Source organism: Physella acuta, unplaced genomic scaffold, assembly GCF_028476545.2.
Source record: "Physella acuta isolate Inbredline_101_S28 unplaced genomic scaffold, ASM2847654v3 ptg000775l, whole genome shotgun sequence".
In the NCBI taxonomy this organism is placed as follows: domain Eukaryota; kingdom Metazoa; phylum Mollusca; class Gastropoda; family Physidae; genus Physella; species Physella acuta.
Window position 1 is genome coordinate 81,471 of NW_026732293.1, and position 22,500 is coordinate 103,970.

The 22,500-nt window shown below is 32.0% G+C and overlaps 3 protein-coding genes across 3 annotated transcripts; 1 reads left to right on the plus strand and 2 right to left on the minus strand.

Moving 5' to 3' along the window:
* Positions 1–9: 9 nt before the first annotated feature.
* LOC131950661 (cytochrome b-c1 complex subunit Rieske, mitochondrial-like) lies at positions 10–2,737 on the minus strand. Its single transcript, XM_059312876.1, has 4 exons — positions 2,470–2,737; positions 1,262–1,405; positions 822–1,124; positions 10–455 (listed from the first exon to the last, which is right to left on the minus strand). The coding sequence occupies exons 1-4, from the start codon at positions 2,666–2,668 to the stop codon at positions 292–294; spliced, it is 810 nt and encodes a 269-aa protein (XP_059168859.1). The 5' UTR covers positions 2,669–2,737; the 3' UTR covers positions 10–291.
* Positions 2,738–3,116: 379 nt separating this feature from the next.
* On the plus strand, positions 3,117–3,995 carry LOC131950655 (male abnormal protein mab-31). Its single transcript, XM_059312870.1, has one exon. The coding sequence runs from the start codon at positions 3,117–3,119 to the stop codon at positions 3,993–3,995; it is 879 nt and encodes a 292-aa protein (XP_059168853.1).
* A 2,383-nt stretch (positions 3,996–6,378) lies between these two features.
* On the minus strand, positions 6,379–19,087 carry LOC131950665 (E3 ubiquitin-protein ligase AMFR). The gene is made up of 16 exons (XM_059312882.1): positions 18,961–19,087; positions 15,170–15,461; positions 14,869–14,961; positions 14,449–14,613; positions 13,367–13,519; positions 13,124–13,164; positions 12,756–12,888; positions 12,250–12,383; positions 12,017–12,127; positions 11,657–11,835; positions 11,385–11,494; positions 11,101–11,226; positions 10,466–10,537; positions 10,072–10,184; positions 9,533–9,637; positions 6,379–8,891 (listed from the first exon to the last, which is right to left on the minus strand). The coding sequence occupies exons 2-16, from the start codon at positions 15,443–15,445 to the stop codon at positions 8,684–8,686; spliced, it is 2,019 nt and encodes a 672-aa protein (XP_059168865.1). The 5' UTR covers positions 15,446–15,461; positions 18,961–19,087; the 3' UTR covers positions 6,379–8,683.
* Between the last annotated feature and the right edge of the window lie 3,413 nt (positions 19,088–22,500).

Genomic DNA, 22,500 nt, shown 5'->3' on the forward strand with positions numbered 1-22,500 from the left:
AGAAGAAAATATTCATGTATCATTTATTTAATCCAAGCACATTAAATTTTGTATACAGGTATTCAATTAAATAAACTTCATGTTTACCACACCTTTATGTCAAGAGTTCTTAAACAAGGTATAACTTTGCCCCGTACATTGCATCTTGACACACATGCCACGATCAGCTGTCAAATTTTAAATTATTAATTTTTGAAGTAGTTTATTCTATTTTTACATTACAATATCTGTTTTTGGGTGATTTTGAACATTTATCTTGAGATACCTCAATCTAATGAATCTGTACAACAATCAACCTACAACAACAGTGGTATCATCTAAGAACTCATAATAAGGAACTTCTAAATTTAAAGGAGCTGGGCCTTTCCTGATTCTTCCAGAGCCATCATAGTGAGAACCATGACATGGGCAATAGTAGCCTCCATAGTCCCCAGCATCAGCAATTGGTACACAACCTAAAATGGATCAGATATGTTGAAGAATAGGCTACAAATATAAAACACATTAATTGGCCACTTAAAAATGAAAATTTTTGTCTGTCTGGAAATAGTTACATGTATAATGAGGTGGAGTTGAGACTTGTGGGTTATATATAGGCAAAATTTTTAATAATTTAAGATGCTTAAAGAAAATAATTTAACAAAATATACAACTTTAAAGTAAGCTTTAAAAAATTACAAAATCTTAGTTATTTTACATAAACAGTTTAAAAAAACCCTTTCCCTTTTGTCATAAATGCTTCCCATGTATTATCCCTAACTATCTCAACTAAAAAGTAACAAGCTATTTTATGCTCTACATTGAAAATTTAAAATAGTTACCTAAGTGTGTGCAAACACCAACAAGAATAAGGAACTTGGGATTTTTTGTCCTTTCTGAATCAGCCTGGGGATCTCGAAGCTCAGAAATATTAACAGCTGCTTCCTTTTCAATTTCTTCATCAGTTCTGTGTCTCACAAACAGGGGTTTGCCTCTCCATTTCATTGTGACATTACGTCCTTCTGGTATGTCTCCAAGTTTGATCTCCACCTTTGACATGGCTACAACATCAGCTGCTGGACTAAGGTTAGATACAATACCACGGACAATGGCCTTGGCACTGTATACACATGTAACTGCACCAGCTGAAAGTAAAAAAGAAAAAGTATAATTAAAATAATGCCCCAAATTAGCTAATTAAGAATTTATACATAAAATTTATTATACTTTTATTAGTTTCTGCAAGTATAATCATTGAGCATAAATTCAAATAAAGAACTACCTCCAACAACCAAATAAGATGTCAGTTTGCGAGTTGCATCAGAATCCTCAGTTTTCACATCAGCTCTTTTAACCTGTTCTCGTCTGTAGGCAGAAAAATCTGGGACTTTCACATCTGTATGAGCCAAACGAACTTGTTGGGTGCCTAAAAAGAATAATATTACATATATAAAATGAATACATTGTAAATAACTAGTGTATGATATACAGCAGCAGAGTGAAAATTAACTCAGATCCAAAGAATACAAGCTCAAGAATTTTTTGTTTAAGCTTTTTTAAGATCTTCACTTAACACTATGAATGAAAACACAACTACTCTGGCAAGATATACTGATTCTCTTTTTCTAAAATTCCCATCCTCCAATGTCATGAAGTCATATTTACAATCTTTCTTTTGAGTCATAAAACTAATGTTGCGAATATTTTGTTATATAGTGACAGTAATCTCAGGAAATATAGAAAATAGTAATAGAAATATATTAAAATTTATTTTAGTAGGCCTGAACCGTAAAAAGTGGTAGAAATGTACATTGTAGTGCATAGTTTACAGCATTCAAATGTTAAATTTTATATTACGCTGATTCTGTTTATCAAGAAAATGAAAGTAACAGTGCAACAAATGATGTTACAACAATGATTAATTTAATTCTAGCTTTACACTGCAGTGAATATTGTGTGAATGCTGGAAAGAGCTTTAAAAATCCAGCTGAGTCTTGATAATAGAAATGATTTCTAGAATGCCAAAATTTTCGAATTCAAAATGGCCCTAAATTATTTTTTTTAAACTGCAAACCAAGAACTGAGAAATAGCTCAAATTTGGCTAATCCGGAATATCCCTGAAAAGTGGCACCCATAACAATTAACATGTTTCCCAGCAAATTAAATGAAATGCTGGGTGGAGCAGGTTTAGGGACTATTCTCTTGTGTGACATCGGCAGACACAACACTTGAAATTTTCAGGGGGACGGGACACTGGTAAAAAATAATAAAATACACATTTTCTAGGCCTATCTAAAATTCATTTTGGGCAGAGCCTCAAGCCCCTCCCCCCCCCCCCCCCCCCCCAAAAAAAAAAAGACGCCTGGAAGAAACTTGGTTACAAAATAGCATTTACTTAGTCTTAATACTATAGTAACTAGTATAGTATAGTGACATAGTGCAGTACACTAGTACTAGTTGACTAGATCCAGCTAGTGCAAGAAACTCACCTCCCATAGAAACGCTCGCACTGGTGGGATTCCATGACAAACATTTTGAAAGAGTATAACTTGTGAGCTTTTTGGGGGGCTGTTCAACAGTTATTTTAGGCTGTGCTGTAATTGCTGGTAAACCAACAGACGCTAGGTTACCTCTAGGAACAGCTTTGGTTACAGCTTGAACAATCGTATTTTTGGGCAACGAAATCATTTCTTAAACGTTTGTTATGTTCAGAGCTGAATGGTAAAGGACGAATGACGAACCTTCCGGTTTGTAGCGGAAGTAGTATTATCTATTCGTTGTTTCATTTCTCATTACTAGACCTACGATATTATTATTTAGTAATATTTAGGATAGCTCCATTTTTACAAACATGTAGTCTAGATCTAGATTCTAGATCCCCTTCAAATATTCTATAATCGATACATTCATTATTGTTGTGATGCTTTGTAAACTTTAGTCATTAGTGACTTAGTCTTTCTTTACTCTTTACTGTTACTCTTTCTTTACTCTTAGCGAATGTTGAATGTAGCAGTACAACAGTGACTGACAGTCAGCAGTAGCCTACAGCTGTTTTTGTTGATGTTATTTTAGTACTTTACACAAGTAGATCTAGATATCTAAAGCTAGAACTACTCTAAGTAAGAATAACATTGAGATGGATTTTACAATCTGGCAGTTACCAGTTGATGAAGAGGCTGCCATTAAATTTTTTCAAGATAAAGGAATTATCCATAAAGAAAGGCTTTGTACAAATAATCATCAGATGAAATTAAGCTTAAATACAACAGGTACCAAAGCCCCTTCTTGGCGCTGTAGAAAATGTAGGCAAAAAAAAGGATTACGCACTAACACTTGGTTTGATGGATCACGAATTCCATTTCTTACAGCAGTTCGATTTATTTACTTGTGGTGCCAAGAATTAACATCAGTTGATTTTTGTGAACTGCAGTTGCAAATGAACCATAATTCAACTGTGGACTGGAACAAATATATGCGTGAAATATGTGCTAATGCCTTGATATCACGTCCTAAAGTTAAAATTGGTGGAAGCAGCAAAGTTGTTGAAATAGACGAAATAATTTTCCCCCAAGGAAAAAATGTTGAACGTGATCTTATGCCACAGAATGTTTTTGGTGGACTATGTCGAGAAACGAAGGAGTGTTTTCTTATTGTAATTCCTGATTGTTCAGTTAAAACTTTAATGGCTGCTATTGTGGAAAATGTTGCAGATGAAAGTACTATTTCTTCTGATTGCTGGAAAGCGTATGAGACAATTGAATTACGAGATGCTGGTTATGAACATTTCATAAACAATCACAAATATAATTTTGTTGACCCTGACAGTAGATGTCACTCTCAAACAGTTGATGAGTTATGGGGCAGTGCAAAACAACGTAATAAAAGACAGCGTGGCACTGCTCGCAACCAGTTAGGTTCATATTTTGTTGAATTCATGTGGCGGAGTTTGTATCCAAAAACTGAGCAGTTTTCAGCAATTCTCAAGGATATATTTAATTTTATGCCTGCTTTTTAAATTTTATTTTCACTCTATTATCATAAATATACAATTTTAAATGTCTCTCAGCGATTAGCCATATTTTACATACACTTGACTTACTTGACTTAGTCCTCTTTGCTCCTTATGGAGCATAGGGCTTCCACCATTTCCTTCCATTTCTTCCTATCCTCGGCTATTAATTTTGACATCTCCCAAGACATCCCTGTTGGCTTCAGTTCTTCAAGAAGACTCCGCCTCCAGGTCTGTCTTGGGCGCCCTCTCTTCCGCTTTCCCTGGGGGTTCCACTCAAGCACTTGGCGTGTAACATTTGTGTGAGCCTTTTGCAGTGTGTGACCCACCCAGCGCCACTTCCTCCTTCTTATTTGCACACCTATAGGCTCCTGCCTAGCTTTCCTCCATAGTTCCAAGTTCGGCACTTTGTCCTGCTTTACATACACTGGTATCACTAATAAATTTTGTACCTTTAGTGTTATTGTTTGGGTTAAAGTGTCATTATCTGTGATATTGATTTACTTGGAGTATGTTGTTATAGCTGATTGAAAAACTATTGATTGTGTCCAGATTTTTAAAAATATTTATAACTTGTAGCCTTGTATAAATGTATATGTATGCGACATGTTAATGTTATAATGTCATGACACAGCTCAAACATTTATTTGTAATAAAAATAATATCAAGTAGGTATATAGACCTGTATAGTAAAGCTTGTGAAATTGCAAAAGTGAATTGTAAGTTAAATATCAACAGAGAAAGAAAAAACATCAGACACTGCACAATCATTTTCTATCTTCAAATTAATTAATAATTATACATACATTTTGTAACAGGCTGATAAACTGCAAGCAAACATTTTAGCTTAATTAATTTTTAAAAATCTAGGTGTTTGAAGTTTATTATTCTTTACTATTTATAATAAACAACTGTGCCATATGGTAAGAATGAATTCATCATGAACATGCTAGCTGCTGCATCTTGTGCAAATTAGATTTCAAGTTATGCTTTTTTGAAACTGGTGTACTGTACTCTTTTTAAGAAACACACATCACAAGAAACTTAAAAAAATTATTTTAAAACTTCAGCTGTGTAAACTTTTTAATCCAAGCTTTCAAAATTTTCTAGCACTAGCAACAGCATAATGAAAAAAATTTAAGTAATCCTTTCAATATGCAGATAACAGAAATATGGGAACTCAACATCACTTGCCCCATGGGCTGTCAGGTTCAAAAAGGGAACTTTATGATAATAGTATAGTGTGTGTATAGTGTTGGTTTTTTTTTTAATTGGCTTATAATTCTGTACGTATTTGAAATATTAATTAAATACTTTGAAAATCCAGAATTACTTTATCTAACAAAAGTAAAAACATCTTTCTTTCTTTAAAGTTATCTGCTTTAAAAATATGAAATTACATATTCTTTTTGTTTTTATACAAGTGTTATAATAAGACAAAACCTGTAATAAAAAGATTTTTAACTGGTTATTTTGTTTTTTGCAGTGCCTTCTTTCTACTTATATAGTCATATCGGAATGAAAATTAATATAGCTCTACTTTATCCCCATTGTTTGGGGGTGAGGGGTTGTAAATTAGGGGTGCCTCAGAACCTGGTGTATTCAGGTATGAGCCTTCATAAATAATTACAAATATAACCCGAAACTAGATGTCATTCTCAAACTGTTGAGAAGTTATAACACATTATGTTAATATTGAATCACAGGCTGTCTAGGTTGTGTATTTTTTTCTGCTTTGGTTTGACTGGGTGTTCATCAAGTTGCTGGGTGATTATTACTTTCTGAAAATAAAGCTCACCATCAAGCAAATATGATATTAATGGTCAGTAGCAACAGAAGCTAGCTTTTTTTCTATGCCAATCTTTATTAATATTGCTTTTAGTACATAGTAACTTATTTTTGACTCGCCTGTATGCTCTAAATGTGAGGCGTATAATTTATAAATGAGAATAGCTCAATTAAGCCAGATAGCTTTAGGTTGGACATGGGACCCAAAGCCTAAGCCTAATGAAAGCAGCCCATGTAAAGGGCATAAATAGTGTAATGGAAATGTATGGAAGAGGGGTTGAGGATAATGTTCTGCTCACTATGTGTAGGATTTAGTAGTACATTTTAGTTTGTCTTAATTGTCCTAAACTCTTGCTAGATTGTATAGTTAACATCTGATGATAGTAAAAAAGAACAGTTTAATGCTAAGTTTTATCAGGTGGGCTATAAATGTTAGCAATACCAGTACAAAATTGGTTTAAATTAATGATGTGATATTCTAAAAATTGTATAAGCTATGTTGAAAATGTGGCTTCTTCCTTATTAGTTCTGAGTATTACAATTAAAAATAAGGGGCAAAAACTAATTATTTTACAAATATTAAAAAAGAATTCAAATCTAAGTCATTTTTAAGACAGCTTTATTACCAAGGAACTCAACAGTATATCTTTTAAATGGCACTATTCTTCATTATCAGTTTTATTCATTTGTTTTAGAACAAAGAAATTAAATAACCTGATAACAAAAATAAATGAAAGAAAAATCAAGTAATAAAAATCCTACACCAAAACCAAAGTAAAATGCCTTGTGATCACAGACTTTGTATGGCCAGAGGTGGCTACTTACACAGCAAACAACACACCATTGGGATTTTTATATGTTTAGGGGGTGTCAATAAATGACATCACATGCCCCTAATTCCAATGGGAGAGAAGTCATACATGTGTGACAATGTGCTATGTGGGTGATGTATGGTAGAAAATAGCGCATGCATTTCTAATTTGTATTTCTTAAGGGCAAAATAACTGAAAAATATAGCAATTTTTATTCCAACCTTTTGAGGTCATTTCATGGGAGTATTGTCTGGCTTTTTTAGATACTGCTGTACATTTGTGCTCAAATTGCATAACTTCATTTATTGATGACCTCCCCTTATAAAAAAAGGTTTAATAATGGTTGCTAAATTTAAAGTGTACAAATATGGGCTAATATAACTGTCTCAACACATTAATTTTTCAACATAAAAAGGATGAATAAAAGTGAATCTCAAAACAGAAAATAACCCTGTTTAACTTAAATTTTAATTCAGATTCCCTTTTAATGTACAACGAGTTTTTTTTTTTTTTTTCAAATTGATGTATCATGCTCTTTTGATGGAACATTACTTAATAAATAACACAAAGAATAAGTCTAAATCTTGGGTATTAGCTTACAAACTCAAAAATTCATCATCATGGCATAACAAAATATAATAAATCATATATTTTTGAACTGAATAAATCAAATTTTAGCTGAAATTTGAAATATATACAATTTAAAAAATGAAACATGAGCAGCTTGGAAACATGAAAGGTTTTTTTAAATTCTAAAAATTATCCCTTTGTAAGTAGAAATCGATATATAGATTAACATATTTTATTTAAACTCTGCATGATGGTATTACTTCCCTACTTTTTAAAAATTATTTTCCTATTTTATATGATATAAAGAGATTTTCAATGAATTGAGAATAAGAATATGACTTTTTTTTTTTAACATCATTTGTATTTAATAATCTCCTAACTGGTAAAATAAAAGATAATCCATGGGACCAAGAATAAAAACTATTAAAATAAATAAAAAATTTAAATAGATACAGAAAAGCCTGCTTTTTAAAATTGCAATAGTGGATTAGAAATTTTGTTTAAAATGTTATCTTTTGTTGGTTTTTAATGTCTGAATATCCAGACCAATTTAAAAATAAAATATTCTGTAAAGATTTTAAAGAAATCTTGGTTTGAAATAAATTGAAATCAGTATTGCACATTTAAAACTTTAAAAAAATATTAGCAAAGAGATTATTTTAGCTTAAAAAGGTATTAAAAATGTTTAAGCTTGAAAAGTGTTTTTTAAAACATTACTAGGGACTATGAAAAAAGTGGCCTTTTTATTAATTAATATCATAATATCAATTAGAGAACTAAAATTATTAAAAAATCAGTTATATGAAAACTTAAATTAACAAAAGGGTATTTTAATAACTAATTTACAGATGACCAAATACAATTAATTTAAAGAAATAAATATTCCAAGATAACACTGACTTATTTCTGCACAGCTAATCTATTGTCCATACAATGTTACAATGTCAGAATATTAATTCAACATCTGAAGCATTGTTTATACTTTTTGGGAAACTTACATTAGAGTACAGTCCCAAATCACTGCATAATTTTGGAAGATATTTTTATAACACAGACAATAGAACAAAACAAAAAAGAAATTGCACTATCACTTTCTAATAATTCTAGTGAGAAATCTAGCTAACAAATAAAAAAGATGGATCAGAAATCAAAACCTTTCAGCAGATGTAACCAAAAAAATATTTTAAATGAATATTATTGGGGCTAAAGAATAACAGACGATGCTGAACCAGTTGAAATAAATTATCAAGCCGGTTGGCTAAAATATGTGAGAACAAATTTTAAAACTTTTTTTTTGGATAATTGAAGTTATGCTTAGTTGTAGGCTATGTGTAGAAGCAACATCAGCAGAACTAAACAAATGTACTTCACCAAGTACATACAAATCACTTTTTTTTCCATAAAAAAAAAATGGTGTGCAAAGGTTTGTCCAAGTCAGTTGGGCATACTCTTTCTAATGCTGTATATTGATAGTTGATAGATGCAAACCAAGTATTTCAAAATTAATATTTCTGTTTGAAAGCTTCATTCTGGTGGCCTTTCTAATCTCCTTTCGGTTGCTTGCAAAAGACGAGCCCTTCTCTCAGCCTGAGTGTTATCCATGGTTTCAAAAGCTGCTGCTTCAGGCAGATACAAACTGTCCTCTGTGTAATCAGTATCTAGTACGCCTGTACTCAGATCCTGAGAGGTATCAGATGCAGATTCCAGCTTTTCCTGTTTAACCTGATATTTTCTGTCAAATACAAAAAATATATATTTTTTTTTTACGAAAATATAGGCCTGCTGGTGTAAATGTTAATGTAATATTTGGGTCTCTCCTTACAAATTTATGTATTTAGTGTCAATGCACCTAACCAAACACCAGCAAGTGAATCTATTTGCAGTAACAGAGATGGAAATATAGCGTGCTTTGTTAGTTGATATTAAGAGAGATATAGGCCTGAAATGTATAATATTTTTATCTATATACATAATTGTTGATAGGCGAGGCCTAGCGGTAGAGCGCTTGACTGCTAACCCAAAAATCTCGAGTTCAAATCCAGGTTCGAGTCAGTAGAATGTCTTTGAGTTCACCCGGCGCTGATGGGTACCTAACTCTCGTTACGGAAAATAAAGGCGGCTGGGCATAGTGCTGACCACACTATCCCTTCACATGCCGAGGTCATTGAAACATGAACTCTACTTTATCTGCCCCAGGTGTCTTGAGCATGAACAGGAAAAGAAAATTTATACTATTAAATTCCTACATTTTAAAACATGTGTATCTTCAAAACATAAAATAATAAACAAAGCTGATCTATTCAGTAAGAAAAAATGTACACTATAACAGTGTTTACTAAAAGAAGATCTGTCAGAGGGGAATCAAGTACTCACTTTCGTGCCATTTCCAACATAGCAGTTTTACGATTCTCCAGCATATGCATTCTCTCTGAAGCGGATTTAGAGAACCTACTTCCAGTTGTTGTGTGAGAGGATACACTAAAGAACAGCACAGTCAGGTTAATTAAGTTTCCTTGAGGTTTTTATTTATTAGAAGGCAATCCATAATTAAAAATAATATTTTGTTAAGAAATTACTGACAATATTAATATTACATTAAACCCTATAATGCATGAATTATTATTAGGATTGAGCAAAACATTTTCCCACATATTTCATAAGCAAATGGAAAAACTTGAAATATAGGAAACAAAATTTTTGCATAAATTATAAAAATCTTTAAAATTTTGGTTGTTGAAATTCTGCAACTATGTTCAACAGAGAAACTTTTTTATTATAGTAAGAAAATAACAATTTATAGGGTAAATTAATGAGAAATGTAACAAATGCTTAAAAATATTTTAAAATTATTTTTCACTTAATAGTTTTTATTAAAAGATCAATTATAAAGAATTTATCTGTGTGAAACTTACTGTGCTTCACTAGTTTTTGAGGTGGTTGGGCTCGGATCAAGTTGCAGATTTTGTTCAGTAGAAACAGGTGAATCGGCAGCTTGTTTGGGTGTTTCATTTGGGGCAGTTACCAACTGGGTAGTAAATAAATTTCAAAAAGTTTATAATTCTATCAATAGATTTGGAAAAATCCTGAGATGATTATTTCATATTTTGTAGTGTTTCTATTTTATGCAGCTTACTTCCCTTGTAGGTTAGAAAAACAAACTAATAATTTTTATGTTATCTGGCTTCTACAGTTGTAAAAGTTCAGATGCTTTTCTTGAGATATGATAACTAATAAAAGAGAAATACTAAATATAGGCTTTAGAAAAAAAATCAAATCACTGTAGAAAATCTAGATAGCTGTACTCACCTCAGATGATGTAGAGGAATTGCTAATGCTACCATGGCTGTCATTTCTCTGATGCCCTGCAGTGTTTGGGAGCTGTAATTTTTTTAAATATAATTTTTACTCCCAGATAATTACAATTTACATAAAGCCTTTAAAAATTAACAAGACAAAAATATTTTAACTTTTTGCTTAGTATAAATAAATGTTTTAATTTAATAATAGCCTATATCAAAGGGAATTTCATTTTTTTTAGTTTATAATTATAATAATTTTGAGGAATGCTCATTACATGTATTTAAAAAGTAATGTTCCTCTTTAGACCTAGTAATCCATTGGAAAGATGTTTGACCTCGCCATATGAAGTAATGGTGTGGTCAGCAGAATGTCCCAGCTCCTTTACTTTCCCCAATGTAAGTCAGATATTCATCAGAGCTGGGTGGACTCAGTGTTGTCTTACAGTCACAAGTCTCAACCGAGATCCAAACTCGAGACCTTCAGGCTAGTAGCTAAATGCTCTATCATTTGACCAGGCCATCCCATTATATATATTTAAATCACCAAAAGGTGAGCTCAGGAATGTCTTAAGGACTTTAGTAATAGAATGCTCTACCACACTGTAAGAAACACAAAATAATATTTAAAAAAAACAATCTTACTGCTGGAATGGCAACTCTGCCCTCTAGGATGTTATCTATTGTAAGATCCACAGATCGAGTTACTCGCAAATCTTCCATTATTACAGACTGTGGAATGTTAGGAAATACAACCTGAACTTCACGAGCCTGAAAAAAAATTGATTACTTTGATTATCATTAACAGTATGTAAACAAACTAGAAGTGAGAAATCAAGAAATCTTTACAATTCAAGCAACCTGATTCTTAAAAAAATGCACATCCAATCCAATAATTTTAAAATCAATGTTAATGATTTTTATCATACCATGTTATCAAGCTGTGAAGTCTGAGTGGCGTGGGCCTGTTGACCAGTTAAGAGATTGGTATGTGTCACTTCAACTGAGAAGCTTGGTAGCCAGCTCACATAGCGTGATCCTAATTTTTTTTATAAATAACGGCATTGTATTGACCAACACATTGTAATAAAAATGTACAAGTTGTCGTTTTTTTAAAGCTATTAACAAAGTGTATGTGAAAATACATATTTTCCACAAGATTTACAATATATGAAAGAATATAACAACACATAAAAATTACCATCAAAGTGGAAAAAATGGTTAGTTGTTGCTTGATTGGGTTGCGCTACAATTCCTTCAGCTAAGTTGGCAGCCACCTGTCCATTGACATTTCTGCCCTCTCTGCCACTGGATTCACTCAGTGTTGTACGACAGGTAGGGCAAGATGAGTCTTGCTCTAGCCATGAACGCAAACATGAACTGTAAAAAAAAAATATTTAATTTCTAAATAATATATTAACTTTATTAATACATATTTAATCAAAACTTCTAACCTTATGGAAACTTTATTTTTTTTTTTAAACTACCTTCAAAATTAACAAAAACCTGATTTGATTTGTACATTTTTGTATAAAAAAAGAATTTCATTTTTTTAACTGACTTGTGGAAAAGATGGCCACATGGCAGTTTCCTGGCAGAATCCATTCTTTCCCAACAGATGGCACAATCATCAGCATTCTGCTCTAAATCTTCCTGGGTTGCCATACAAAACCTGAAATAAATGTATAAAACTTCTTTAACCAACTATTACCATACATGATAATAATTTTCTAATCAGTGATTAAATACAACATATTTTAAAAATTGCTGATTACAAAAGATTTCAATGCTCACTTAGATTCCATTTCCTTTACGACTTTTAAATAATTTTTATGCCTTCTGACTCGTCGCTGAAATTCATAGAAAAGAAATCGCAGCTGCATGCAAATGACTAGGCTGGCCATACTCAAAAAGATGTTTCCATAAAGCTGAAATGTTATGGGGGAAAAGGGAAATCAGCATGTGTACATCAAACAAAAGTAATTTTTTACATAAATATCAAATTGACAAACATATCTATCTAGCTAATCTGAAGTCAGTACTTTTATAAGAAGTTAGAGTAAGCATTAGGACAGTCTTAGGCTATATTATCTGTGATATCAGCTATATGAATATTAACATATGGTTAACTGACATGTACTAAATCTTAAATCGTGTCATGTCATATTGACTAATTTAAGCACAAAAGAAGTAGAACAAACATTAAGCATTTCTGCCTCAAATAATCTTAAACAGCTAATTCTGCTCATTACCACAAACTACCTAACAATTGCATTATAACAATATCAAAATTAACTTACAAGCATGTGAAGATGGTGTCCAAAGTCTACACTCAAAGCTACCAGCTCAAACACAAGTTCAGTGTAGTACACATAAATGGACCTAGCTTCCCAAACACCTTCTAGGCTCAAGTCCCACAATTGTAGGATATACCTGAAATAATTTGGTAAAATCTCACTTATAGTCAACTTATAAAATTGTGACTTTACTTGTTATTAACCAGACCGACTGAAACAGATAGCGGAAACTGGAAGTAGCTAAATGCTTACTTTATTCTAATTCTAGCATACACAGTTATGTTTTTTTAACAAACTAGGATTTCATTAATCCATATCCGCCAACCTGCTTGCTATTAAACTATCATTAAAAGATTAACTAAAAATATTACCTAATGATAACATACAAGCACTGCAACATCAGAAGAAGGCCCTGATAAAAATAATTAAAAGAGAATAATTAATATCATAATACATTTTTTATCCCATTATAAAAATTTAAATGAACACAAAAAAACATTGCAATTTGTAAAACATTTCAGACGTTTAAGTTACCCAAATAACTTCCAAAGTAATATTTGTTATTGTAAGTTTATTTTAAAGGTTAGTTAGCAAAACGTGTGCCCTTTTCTTACTTCTGCTGCCATGAATGCAAAGATGGTGAGACTAATGTTGATTCCCACCCACACACAGCCTGCTAACAACAAGCAGCATGACAGGAATATAATCAGCAGTAACGACAGCAGTTTTACATGAGCTGACCTCGATGTTGCTGGAGAGAATGACAACTGGGGAAAAAATTTATTGTAAAGATATCATAACTGAAGTGTCTGTTAAAAATGACATAATTTGAACAGTGAATCCTTGTTGTGACAATGGATAATACATTAGAATGTATACTGAAGGAATGGTGTGGTCAAATGGTAGTGTTCAGCTACTAGCCCAAAGATCTTGAGTTCAGACTGAATGTCCTTATCCCCTCATATTCCGAGGACTGCACTATAGATCTTTAGGTCTGAATGGGGAGCTTTAATTGTATAATTAATTGTATAATTGTGTATTGACAATCAAATTATTTTTTAAACAGATATTATTTAAAATTTAAAAACCAAACTTATTTTGATTTGTAGCGGTTTCCAAATAATTAATATTCATTCAGCTAAATACCCACATGCAGTGGGATCTCTATGAATGGCCTGAAAAACAAATGCATGTTTTCGACAGGGGCATTTTGTAGGCCTAAACAATTAAGAAAACAAACACACCTTGGTTAGAAAAAAGCTGCCTGAATACATATCCTTTATAATCGTTAGATATAAATTTTTCTTTAACTACAAAAGCCTATTTCAAACCATTCCCCAGTCCCTAAGCTAAGGGAGGTAGCTTTCATCAACTTTCTTTGATATAGCTTTAAAATAAGTCTATGGTTTATTTAATTATTGAAAAGGCACAAAATATATTTATCCAATAAAGAAATTATTATCTCAAGAAAATATATAATTTAATATATTTTTTTAATAGTATTTCGTGATGCACATAAGAAGGAAATGAGTTAAAAAAAAACCAATATCATATTCATCTTTAAAATAAAGTAGATTTAATTTTCACTCAATTTCTAACTTTTAACAAGTTGACTTTTTAAAAACTGGGACCCTAAGAATGATGTTCACACCACCACTCTAGAATATATATAAAAAAAATCTATTCATAGCCTTACATATTCAAATCTGTCTTTAGACAGTTGTGTGAGGAGATGAAGGGCACCCAAGCAGGAAAACCAAGCCACCCATGCTACTACTTCATCCATACTCTGTACATTCATAACTCCAAAGATGAAAATAAACTTGTAAAAAATGAAATTCCAGAACTTGTCTTTTAAATGCTGAAATATAATTAAAAGCAAAGTATTAAAAATTTTTAACCAAAGGCTAACTTACATTTCATTATTAAAAGGAGATTGTTTTTAGAATTACCTTATTTTCTCATGTTGAATTTGTAAAAAATTGATTTAGTTCACTAGTGATATTCACTTAAGTATTGAAAAAAAAAATGCAATAATTTAAAAAATGATGACATGCATAAAATGGAAATACCAAAGTAAAGTGATGTTTAAGAAGACTACTCTTAAGAAAATTACCTGCTTTTCTATTACTCTAAGTTCGCCAAATACAACATTTTGAATTAGTTTTCCCAACAAAATAAGCAAACAGTAACAGCTATTTACAAGAGTCTGAAATATAAAAGAGAAAATAAAAGATAAAATTTTGCCACTGAAATTTAAATGTCAATATATGTGATAGAAAATAATTCTGCAGACAGAGGCCAAAATTACAATTCTGTTATACTAACTTAAAAATACTCTATGAATTGAATATAAGAAACTTAAGTTAAATATTATTATAAAAGATTCTAATAATTTTAGTAAAAACAATACAAACCCAAATACACCATGTTTCTATTCTCATAATATAGAGCATGTTATAAAAATGCTCATCTCTAGCAAATGGCAGCGTAACATTCGTCAACTCAGGTGGTAAACCTAGTTCTTCCACTATCTGCTTCTCAGGATTGAAATTTAACTTAGCATTGACTGTTTGGTGTGCATAAAATGAAGCCAAAGCTAGGATCAAAACCGAAAAAGAAATGTAGGTATGCAGACTGGGTAGTGGAATCCTTTCCAGCAATATTGTAGGCATGGTGACGGCTAAACTCATTCAAATGTTTGAATAACTGAAAAATGAAAATTTATTTGAATAATAACTGGCAATCATGCAATCTAAAAACCAATTTTAACATTATTGATAAAAAACTATTTAAAGTCAAGTACTTAAGTAGCCTACTTATATCACTTGTAGGCCTACTTGTATAAATCATTGCAATGTTTTGCCCTTTTTATGTCTAGTAGATGAATGCAGTGAATTAAATAAAGCAGGAGTGAGCTCCTCTAAACTTTCTCAAAAAATTTTTTTTAAATTGAATAAAATTGAGTAGAAAATAGAATTGTGTACCAAATTAAAGCAAACAATGTATGTTAATAGAGTGGAAAATTAGTTTTTTTATAAACAACACATTGATTAATTTTTTTAAAGATGATTAGGCTAAATAGCTAATTAAGTCAATGCATTTTCATTAAGTTTTGACCTAAGTGAAAAATTTAAAAGAAATCAGTTATGTAGAGGTGGTCAAAATTGTGAGTAAAGTATTACGTCTGGATATAAAACATTGAGAGAGTATTCCAAGCAGACCTATAAGATAATTTTGATTTATTTCGGTTGATATTGAATATTAATTACTATTAGGCCTATAGATTTATACAACAATTAGTATAGGCCTACATAATTAATTTGTTGCTATTTTTTTTTTAGACATGTATTGTATAACACTTGCATAGGTAGTATAATATTATACGTTGTAAGTCACAAGTGGATACACTGTGTAGGGGCTAATAATTTTGCAGGTAGGCCCTATGTTTAATATTTAGCATTTTCTTCTTAATTTTAACACCTCACCAGTTAGAGTTTTGCATCTGCATTTCACCAAGAACCTGGTTAATGTGATTAATGATTATCATTATTGTCATTGATGATCAATCAATTATAATTGTGGTAAAACCTTAGTCTAGCGTAGGTGAGTTTCGGTAACTAAAGTTACGGTAAACCATGGTTTATTTGACCATTGAAATATAAATAAAGTGAAAGTCAATTGTAATAAATTAATGTTTTAATTTTTTAAGTTCAATCAACGAAAGGAAACAGGAATAAATATAATAGTAGTTTTAAATTAGTAGATCTAAAAATGTCAAATGTAATAATTTGTTTAATGTTTTTGGCGTGCAGCGGATTTGCGACCATTAATTAATTGGATCTAGCAAGCTGCTAGGCCAAGTAAAAATGATTACAAAAATAGTAAAAGTTACTTGAAACAGGGTTCGTACCCTATTTTTGAAAATGAAACCAGACCTTTGTAACCAAACCATTATTTGTGCTCATAGCTGAGAAACTTTTGTCTGCTATTAAAACTACTGGAACCCCCCCCCCCCCCACACACACAACAAAAGACGGTGGAGGGGTCACAGTAGTCCAATCAAATACACCATAGCATGAACTGTATTTCCCCCCCCCCCCCCCCCCCCCACCCGCATCCCAGCCAAACAGAACCAACTTGGGCTCACAGTGAGTTCATACAAGCTAAGATATCAGTGACCGTAGCTTCTAGGAGGGGCGGGTTAGTCTAGCCCCAATCGTAAGCTTTTGCAAAGATTTCAAAAACAGTTTGGAGAGTGAATTGAAAATACAGGTAGTTTAATTATACGTAGACTACCACTTACAGCTTACCTCAAAATTTTTTTATAAGACTGCCTGCCTGCAACCTCAGACAAACTTAAGGAACAATAGCGGGTGTAAAAAATAAACCGGGAGTGATCTCCCCTAAACTTTCTCGAATATTCTTATATAAAACAACAGGGGATGAGAACTCAGGCTATAGACATGATTTTTAATCCATTTTAAATACTTAAAGTTTTAAAAATAGAATAAAATCTCGTAGACAAAAGATTGCACACCAAGTGAACGCCAAATAAAAAAGTGCATAATAGTGCGCAATATTATTAGTACTTTAAAAATTTACATTAGTTTTTTGAGAAATCGGAAGTAGCGTAAATTAGTACTTTCGGGCAACAGAAATTACTCAAAATTTGACAGAAGGTAGAGAATTAGATTTTTTACTAACATGTGAAATTTCATTTATCTATCTAAAATAGTACTCAAGTTATAGGCTTTTGAAAAATTCAAAGTAGAAAAAGTACCACTTCTGGTTATCGGAAATCGCTCAAAAGTTGATAAGGATCTACGATTTTGATAAAATACTTATATATGAAATTTCATCAACCTAGCTGTAACGGTACTCAAGTTATCGTGTTTACACACAGACAGACAGACACACAGACAGACACACAGACATACGGACAGAATTGCAAAGCCCAGTTCTTCAAACTGGATTACGCATAAAACCTCTTAATTTTGATAAATCTGGGTTGATAATTTTTGCTCGATTAAAATAAGTCCTCTATTCTTCGGATGTGATGAAGGACTGAGGTGTAATACGGTGAAAATTGTAAAAATTTCAACTGATTTTTGTGCACGATTACAATACTTTCTCTATACTTCGTATATACGAGAAAGTAAAAAGAGGTCAAGATTTGTATGGCCGATCATTCTTTCATTAAATAACAATTTTAAATACTTGTAACACATTTACACGGTCAGTCACACAACAACAACAAAAAAAAAGACAGGTCTAACACTCTTTCTTCCCCCTCCCCCAATGACGTAGTAACTGAGAAATCTAGTTAATCTAGTTTCTTCTGCAATCCAGCAAAAAACGTCATACAACAGTGTAGACCCACCCAGACTTTTTAAAGTCTGAAATTCACTTTTCTAAATTTGGGACTTTTCCCAGACTGCTTAGAACCCTGTTAAACAATGTTTAGTAGCAGAAATACTTAAAAATAGCTAGTAATACAAAATGATTAATAAAGCAGTATTTAACAGGCAATTAAAATAAATCTATCCAAATTTTAAACGTTCTGTATTAAAAATAAAAGATGACGCCAAATAAAGTATGGATTACAATACTTCTGTCTGGTTGATTCCAAACTGTGTGACAGACTTTGCCATTGTTTTACTGTTTTTTACTGCTATACCTATTTATACCATTCTAGCATTTAAAAAATCAGACATTAAACTAAGGTTTTACCATAATTGTATTAATATCATTTCATGAGTGAACAAACTGAACTTTCAACTATTTTGTTTAAACTTATGACCATTGCATAGGGCAGGGTAAACTCAGGTAAACTGTGTAATCTGTAGTAGTAGTAGTAGGCCCCCTAAGTAGTATAAGTACTTAGTACTAAGTTGTATACTATTACTATGAGTATGATGTATGTAATATGTGAGAGTTGTAAGACGGAAGACGAAGAAAACCATAACGTAACTTTGCCGTGTAACGTAAAGTAATTAAAAGTAAGTGGTAGGCCTAAACTACTAAAAGTAACTAACTAAACTCAGTAAACTGCCCTAAGGCCTAAGGTCTAAAACTAAACCTTGCCTTAGGAATTTTATTTTTCTAAAATGCGAATAATTACTAGGGCCTTTAACTTGAATAAATAAGTATAAGCCTAGGCCTACTAAATCATGCATAAATGATATTTTAAACATATGGTAGGCACCTTATTGTTCAGTAGAGAATCTCGGCATTAAAAGCTTCTTCTAGGTCTAGGTCTAGACTCTAGGTCTAACTACTTGCGAAAAGCTTTGTTGACAAAAATAAGAGTACCCGGAACTTCAAGATTTATAATGTTGGCCAGATTTGCTTATTTTTAGTCGTACGTGTGATCACAGAAATCTGGGGAAAACGGAAAAATTTCCATTTTTAAAACCAAAATGTGTTTGGCTTTAAAAGCTACCATATTTTTTGTTAGTTAGACTAGAATTTAATTTTAAAACAATTTTTACATAATCTTAAGAAATATAAACCATGCTTGAGATGCACTTATATTTATAAATTGATATTTATAAATATAGGTACAAGTATGAGCCGAGTTTCTTCCAGGCATCTCTTCGATAAAATGGAATTTTATATAGAAAATAATAACTTTTACCAGTGTCCGTCCCCTCCAGTAGCGTAGCGAGAGGGGGGGGGGGGGGGGACATGTGTCCCCGGGCGCCGACCTTAGGGGGCGCCAAAATGGGTTGGAAAAATAAATTGAAAGGTTGAGGGGGGTGCAAATCGAAAAGTTTGTCCCCGGGAAGGATCGCTACGCCTCTGGTCCCCTCCCCCCTTGGAAATTTAGTCCGCCCCCCCCCCCCCCTACGCAAACATCAAATCCTCCCCTCCCCAGGAGAAAAAAGGTCTGTTTATATATATATATATATATATATATATATATATATATATATATATATATACATATATATATATATATATATATATATATATATATATATATATATATATATACACACACAAATATATTGTTTTTTAATTTACAGATGAGAAAATGGATTGTCCATATTAATGACGTCTTTCTTTTTGGACGATTTTTACCCCTCACCATTATTATTTTTTCGTTGCAAGTTTTGTTGAAACCGTTGTTTTTTTTCTAGAGTTGTTATTGAAGTGGTTCGAGATGAGGTAGGGCATATACTGATCAATTTGTATTACAATTAAAAAGCTTTTTTAAAAACGAAATAATTGCAAACACGTGAACACTCTGAACACCCCACCCCCCTTTAGGTTTGTCGGCCTTATGTCCAGTCGGCCTTTTGTCCTACACCCATGCGGAGGGTATGTGTGTGCGTGCGCCTCTGCAGGCTTTTAAAATATTCAATATTTCTTCAATAATGTTTGCGACACAAATAGGGCCTAGCTGCTGTTGTTGAAGAATAGGAAGCAATGCAACATATTCCTTAGCTTGTTCATCGTATCACGGTCGATCCTACTACGTATAGGCCGTTGACTTAGATTTCAGCCTGAATTTCTTTTTGTCCATCCACGAACAATCTACACAATGCAGCAGTTGTATGATTTTAGAAATTTCTCTCCTCCTAGATGGGTTGCTGTCCCCCAGCTGTCGAGCCTCACTTGCCCCGGGGATCGTGCGCGAGGGTGAACGGAAAAAAAGTCACAGGAAAAAAAAACACAGAAAAAAAGTCACAGTTTTTGCTGGGAAAAAAAGTCACAGAAAAAAAGTCACAGTGGAAAAATTTTATCGGAAAAAAAGTCACAGAAATTAAGTCACAGAAAAAAAGTCACAAAAATCTTTTTAGAAATATTTTTATTAATTTGATAAAAATTGTAAAATTTTGTAGGCCCTATGTTTATTGTTGTGGGTTGTATTTTTTATGGCATAAATTATTTATAGACGTTAAAAGCATTATGATTTATAATAATTGTAAGTAAAAATAGTCTAAGACAATTAACACAACAATCTCAACATTTGTTACGTATTTAGTTAAATACGCGGTAGAAAGTTAATTATAAAAGAAATTTAGGCACATTTTGCCGTAGGCTATTCTCTGGTCGGCCTCTCCTCAGAAGGCATTGTCCGAACATATTTTGTGTTGTTGACGTTATGCGTCATCGACAGCCTTTGAACCTTGTCGGCTTTCTGTTTGGATGCTAAGTTTTGTTATGTAATGAGCGTGATAAATGTGGGCAGTAAAGGTGGTTGAACTAAGCATAACTATTGTTGCCATGAGTTGAGGGCAGCAAGTCAGATGAACTTACGATTTCACGGTAATTTAATATTGGTATTTTTTAAAAAACACGATGAAAAACGTGGACTTTGGAGCATTCTATTAAATGCTACTAATCTTAAGTTTAAAATAATTACAATCTACATACTTCATAATAAATATTTTTAGATGAATTATAAAAATTCCAATGCGTATACAGCCTACACACATTACATTTTTTAAAATTAATACTAAGTTAATTTGCACTCTCTAAATATTTAATACATAAAAGTATTAACAAATATCATGCAAATATATATTTGTGACTTTTTTTCCTGTGACTTTTTTTCTGTGTTTTTTTTTCCTGTGTTTTTTTTTCCTGTGACTTTTTTTCCTACAATCGTGCGCGAGACGGTTCGGTTTGGTGAGCTCTATCGGCCCGACGGGGTACGACCAGTGTTTCTTCCAGACTTTTTTCTCCGGGGGGGGCACTTAATTTTAGGGGGCTGTAGACTTTCTTCGAGGGGGGGGGGGGACACTTAAAAGTATATATTTTCTATATAAATTATATAAATTTCATTTCGTCCGGGGGGGGGGGGGGGGGGTGGGGTTACATTTTGAAAAATGGTAAGTAGCCAAATTTTCAAAATGAGTTTTCAGCTAGAAATTCAGATGATTCGTAAAGTTACTGTAACTTAAAATTAGTTAGTTATTATTGGCATTTAAATTCTCTGCATAACTTGGTTAAAGTTGTTAGTTTTTAATACTATTACCCTTGTAACAAATTTAACAATACAAAACACATCACATCAGTAAGTAAAAAAAACTGAAAAAAAACTGAAAAAGATCGGCCAAGAAGGTTATAGTTAAAATTTAATGCTTAAATCACAACACTATATTATAGCCCAAAGGTAGTTAATTCAAACAAGATAATACATAAGCACTGGATCAATTTTAAGTGTCAGCCCATAATAAAAAAAAAATGACAATGCAATGTTCTTGTTAATATAACTGTCCATTCTACTTATAAGAACAATAAAATTGTCTAATTTTCTAAACACTGAAATAATAGATAAAACTTTGAAAATATTTTACTGTATCTAGGCATCTTGATTATTATCACTACAAAAGTATGTAAACAAGTATGACTATGAGATTTCTTTTATAAATACCAGGATACTGAAATTAAAAACATGTATAGAAATTTATGTTAGTTGAAAAACAAACAAGTACCTACTATTTCTAATGAATAAACATTTTTAATAATGAGATTATATTTAAAATACAGACAGATGACACAATTCTATACAATTTGCATATGCTTCAGGCCATTTAAATGTACCTTAAATTTTTTGAAAATTTTAATGCTATGGTTAAGTATAAACCAATATATGTAAATTGCACAAACAATTCAGACAAATGAAGACTATAATTTTTTTTAAAGCAAATGGTATTTACAAAAAAATGTGTTGAAATCCAAAATGAATTATTTAAAGTGCAAAGCATAATCATCAAGCAATACGTTAATTATA

Coding starts and splice junctions, on each gene's coding strand:
- LOC131950661 (XM_059312876.1), bottom strand. CDS start 2,668: ATGATTTCGTTGCCCAAAAATACGATTGTTCAAGCTGTAACCAAAGCT. Junction 1,125..1,261: donor ATCTTATTTGGTTGTTGGAG/GTAGTTCTTTAT, acceptor TTTTACTTTCAG/CTGGTGCAGTTACATGTGTA. Junction 456..821: donor TGGTGTTTGCACACACTTAG/GTAACTATTTTA, acceptor GATCCATTTTAG/GTTGTGTACCAATTGCTGAT.
- LOC131950665 (XM_059312882.1), bottom strand. CDS start 15,445: ATGAGTTTAGCCGTCACCATGCCTACAATATTGCTGGAAAGGATTCCA. Junction 14,614..14,868: donor TTAGAGTAATAGAAAAGCAG/GTAATTTTCTTA, acceptor ATTATATTTCAG/CATTTAAAAGACAAGTTCTG. Junction 11,495..11,656: donor CCATTTTTTCCACTTTGATG/GTAATTTTTATG, acceptor AAAAAAAATTAG/GATCACGCTATGTGAGCTGG.
- LOC131950655 (XM_059312870.1), top strand. CDS start 3,117: ATGGATTTTACAATCTGGCAGTTACCAGTTGATGAAGAGGCTGCCATT.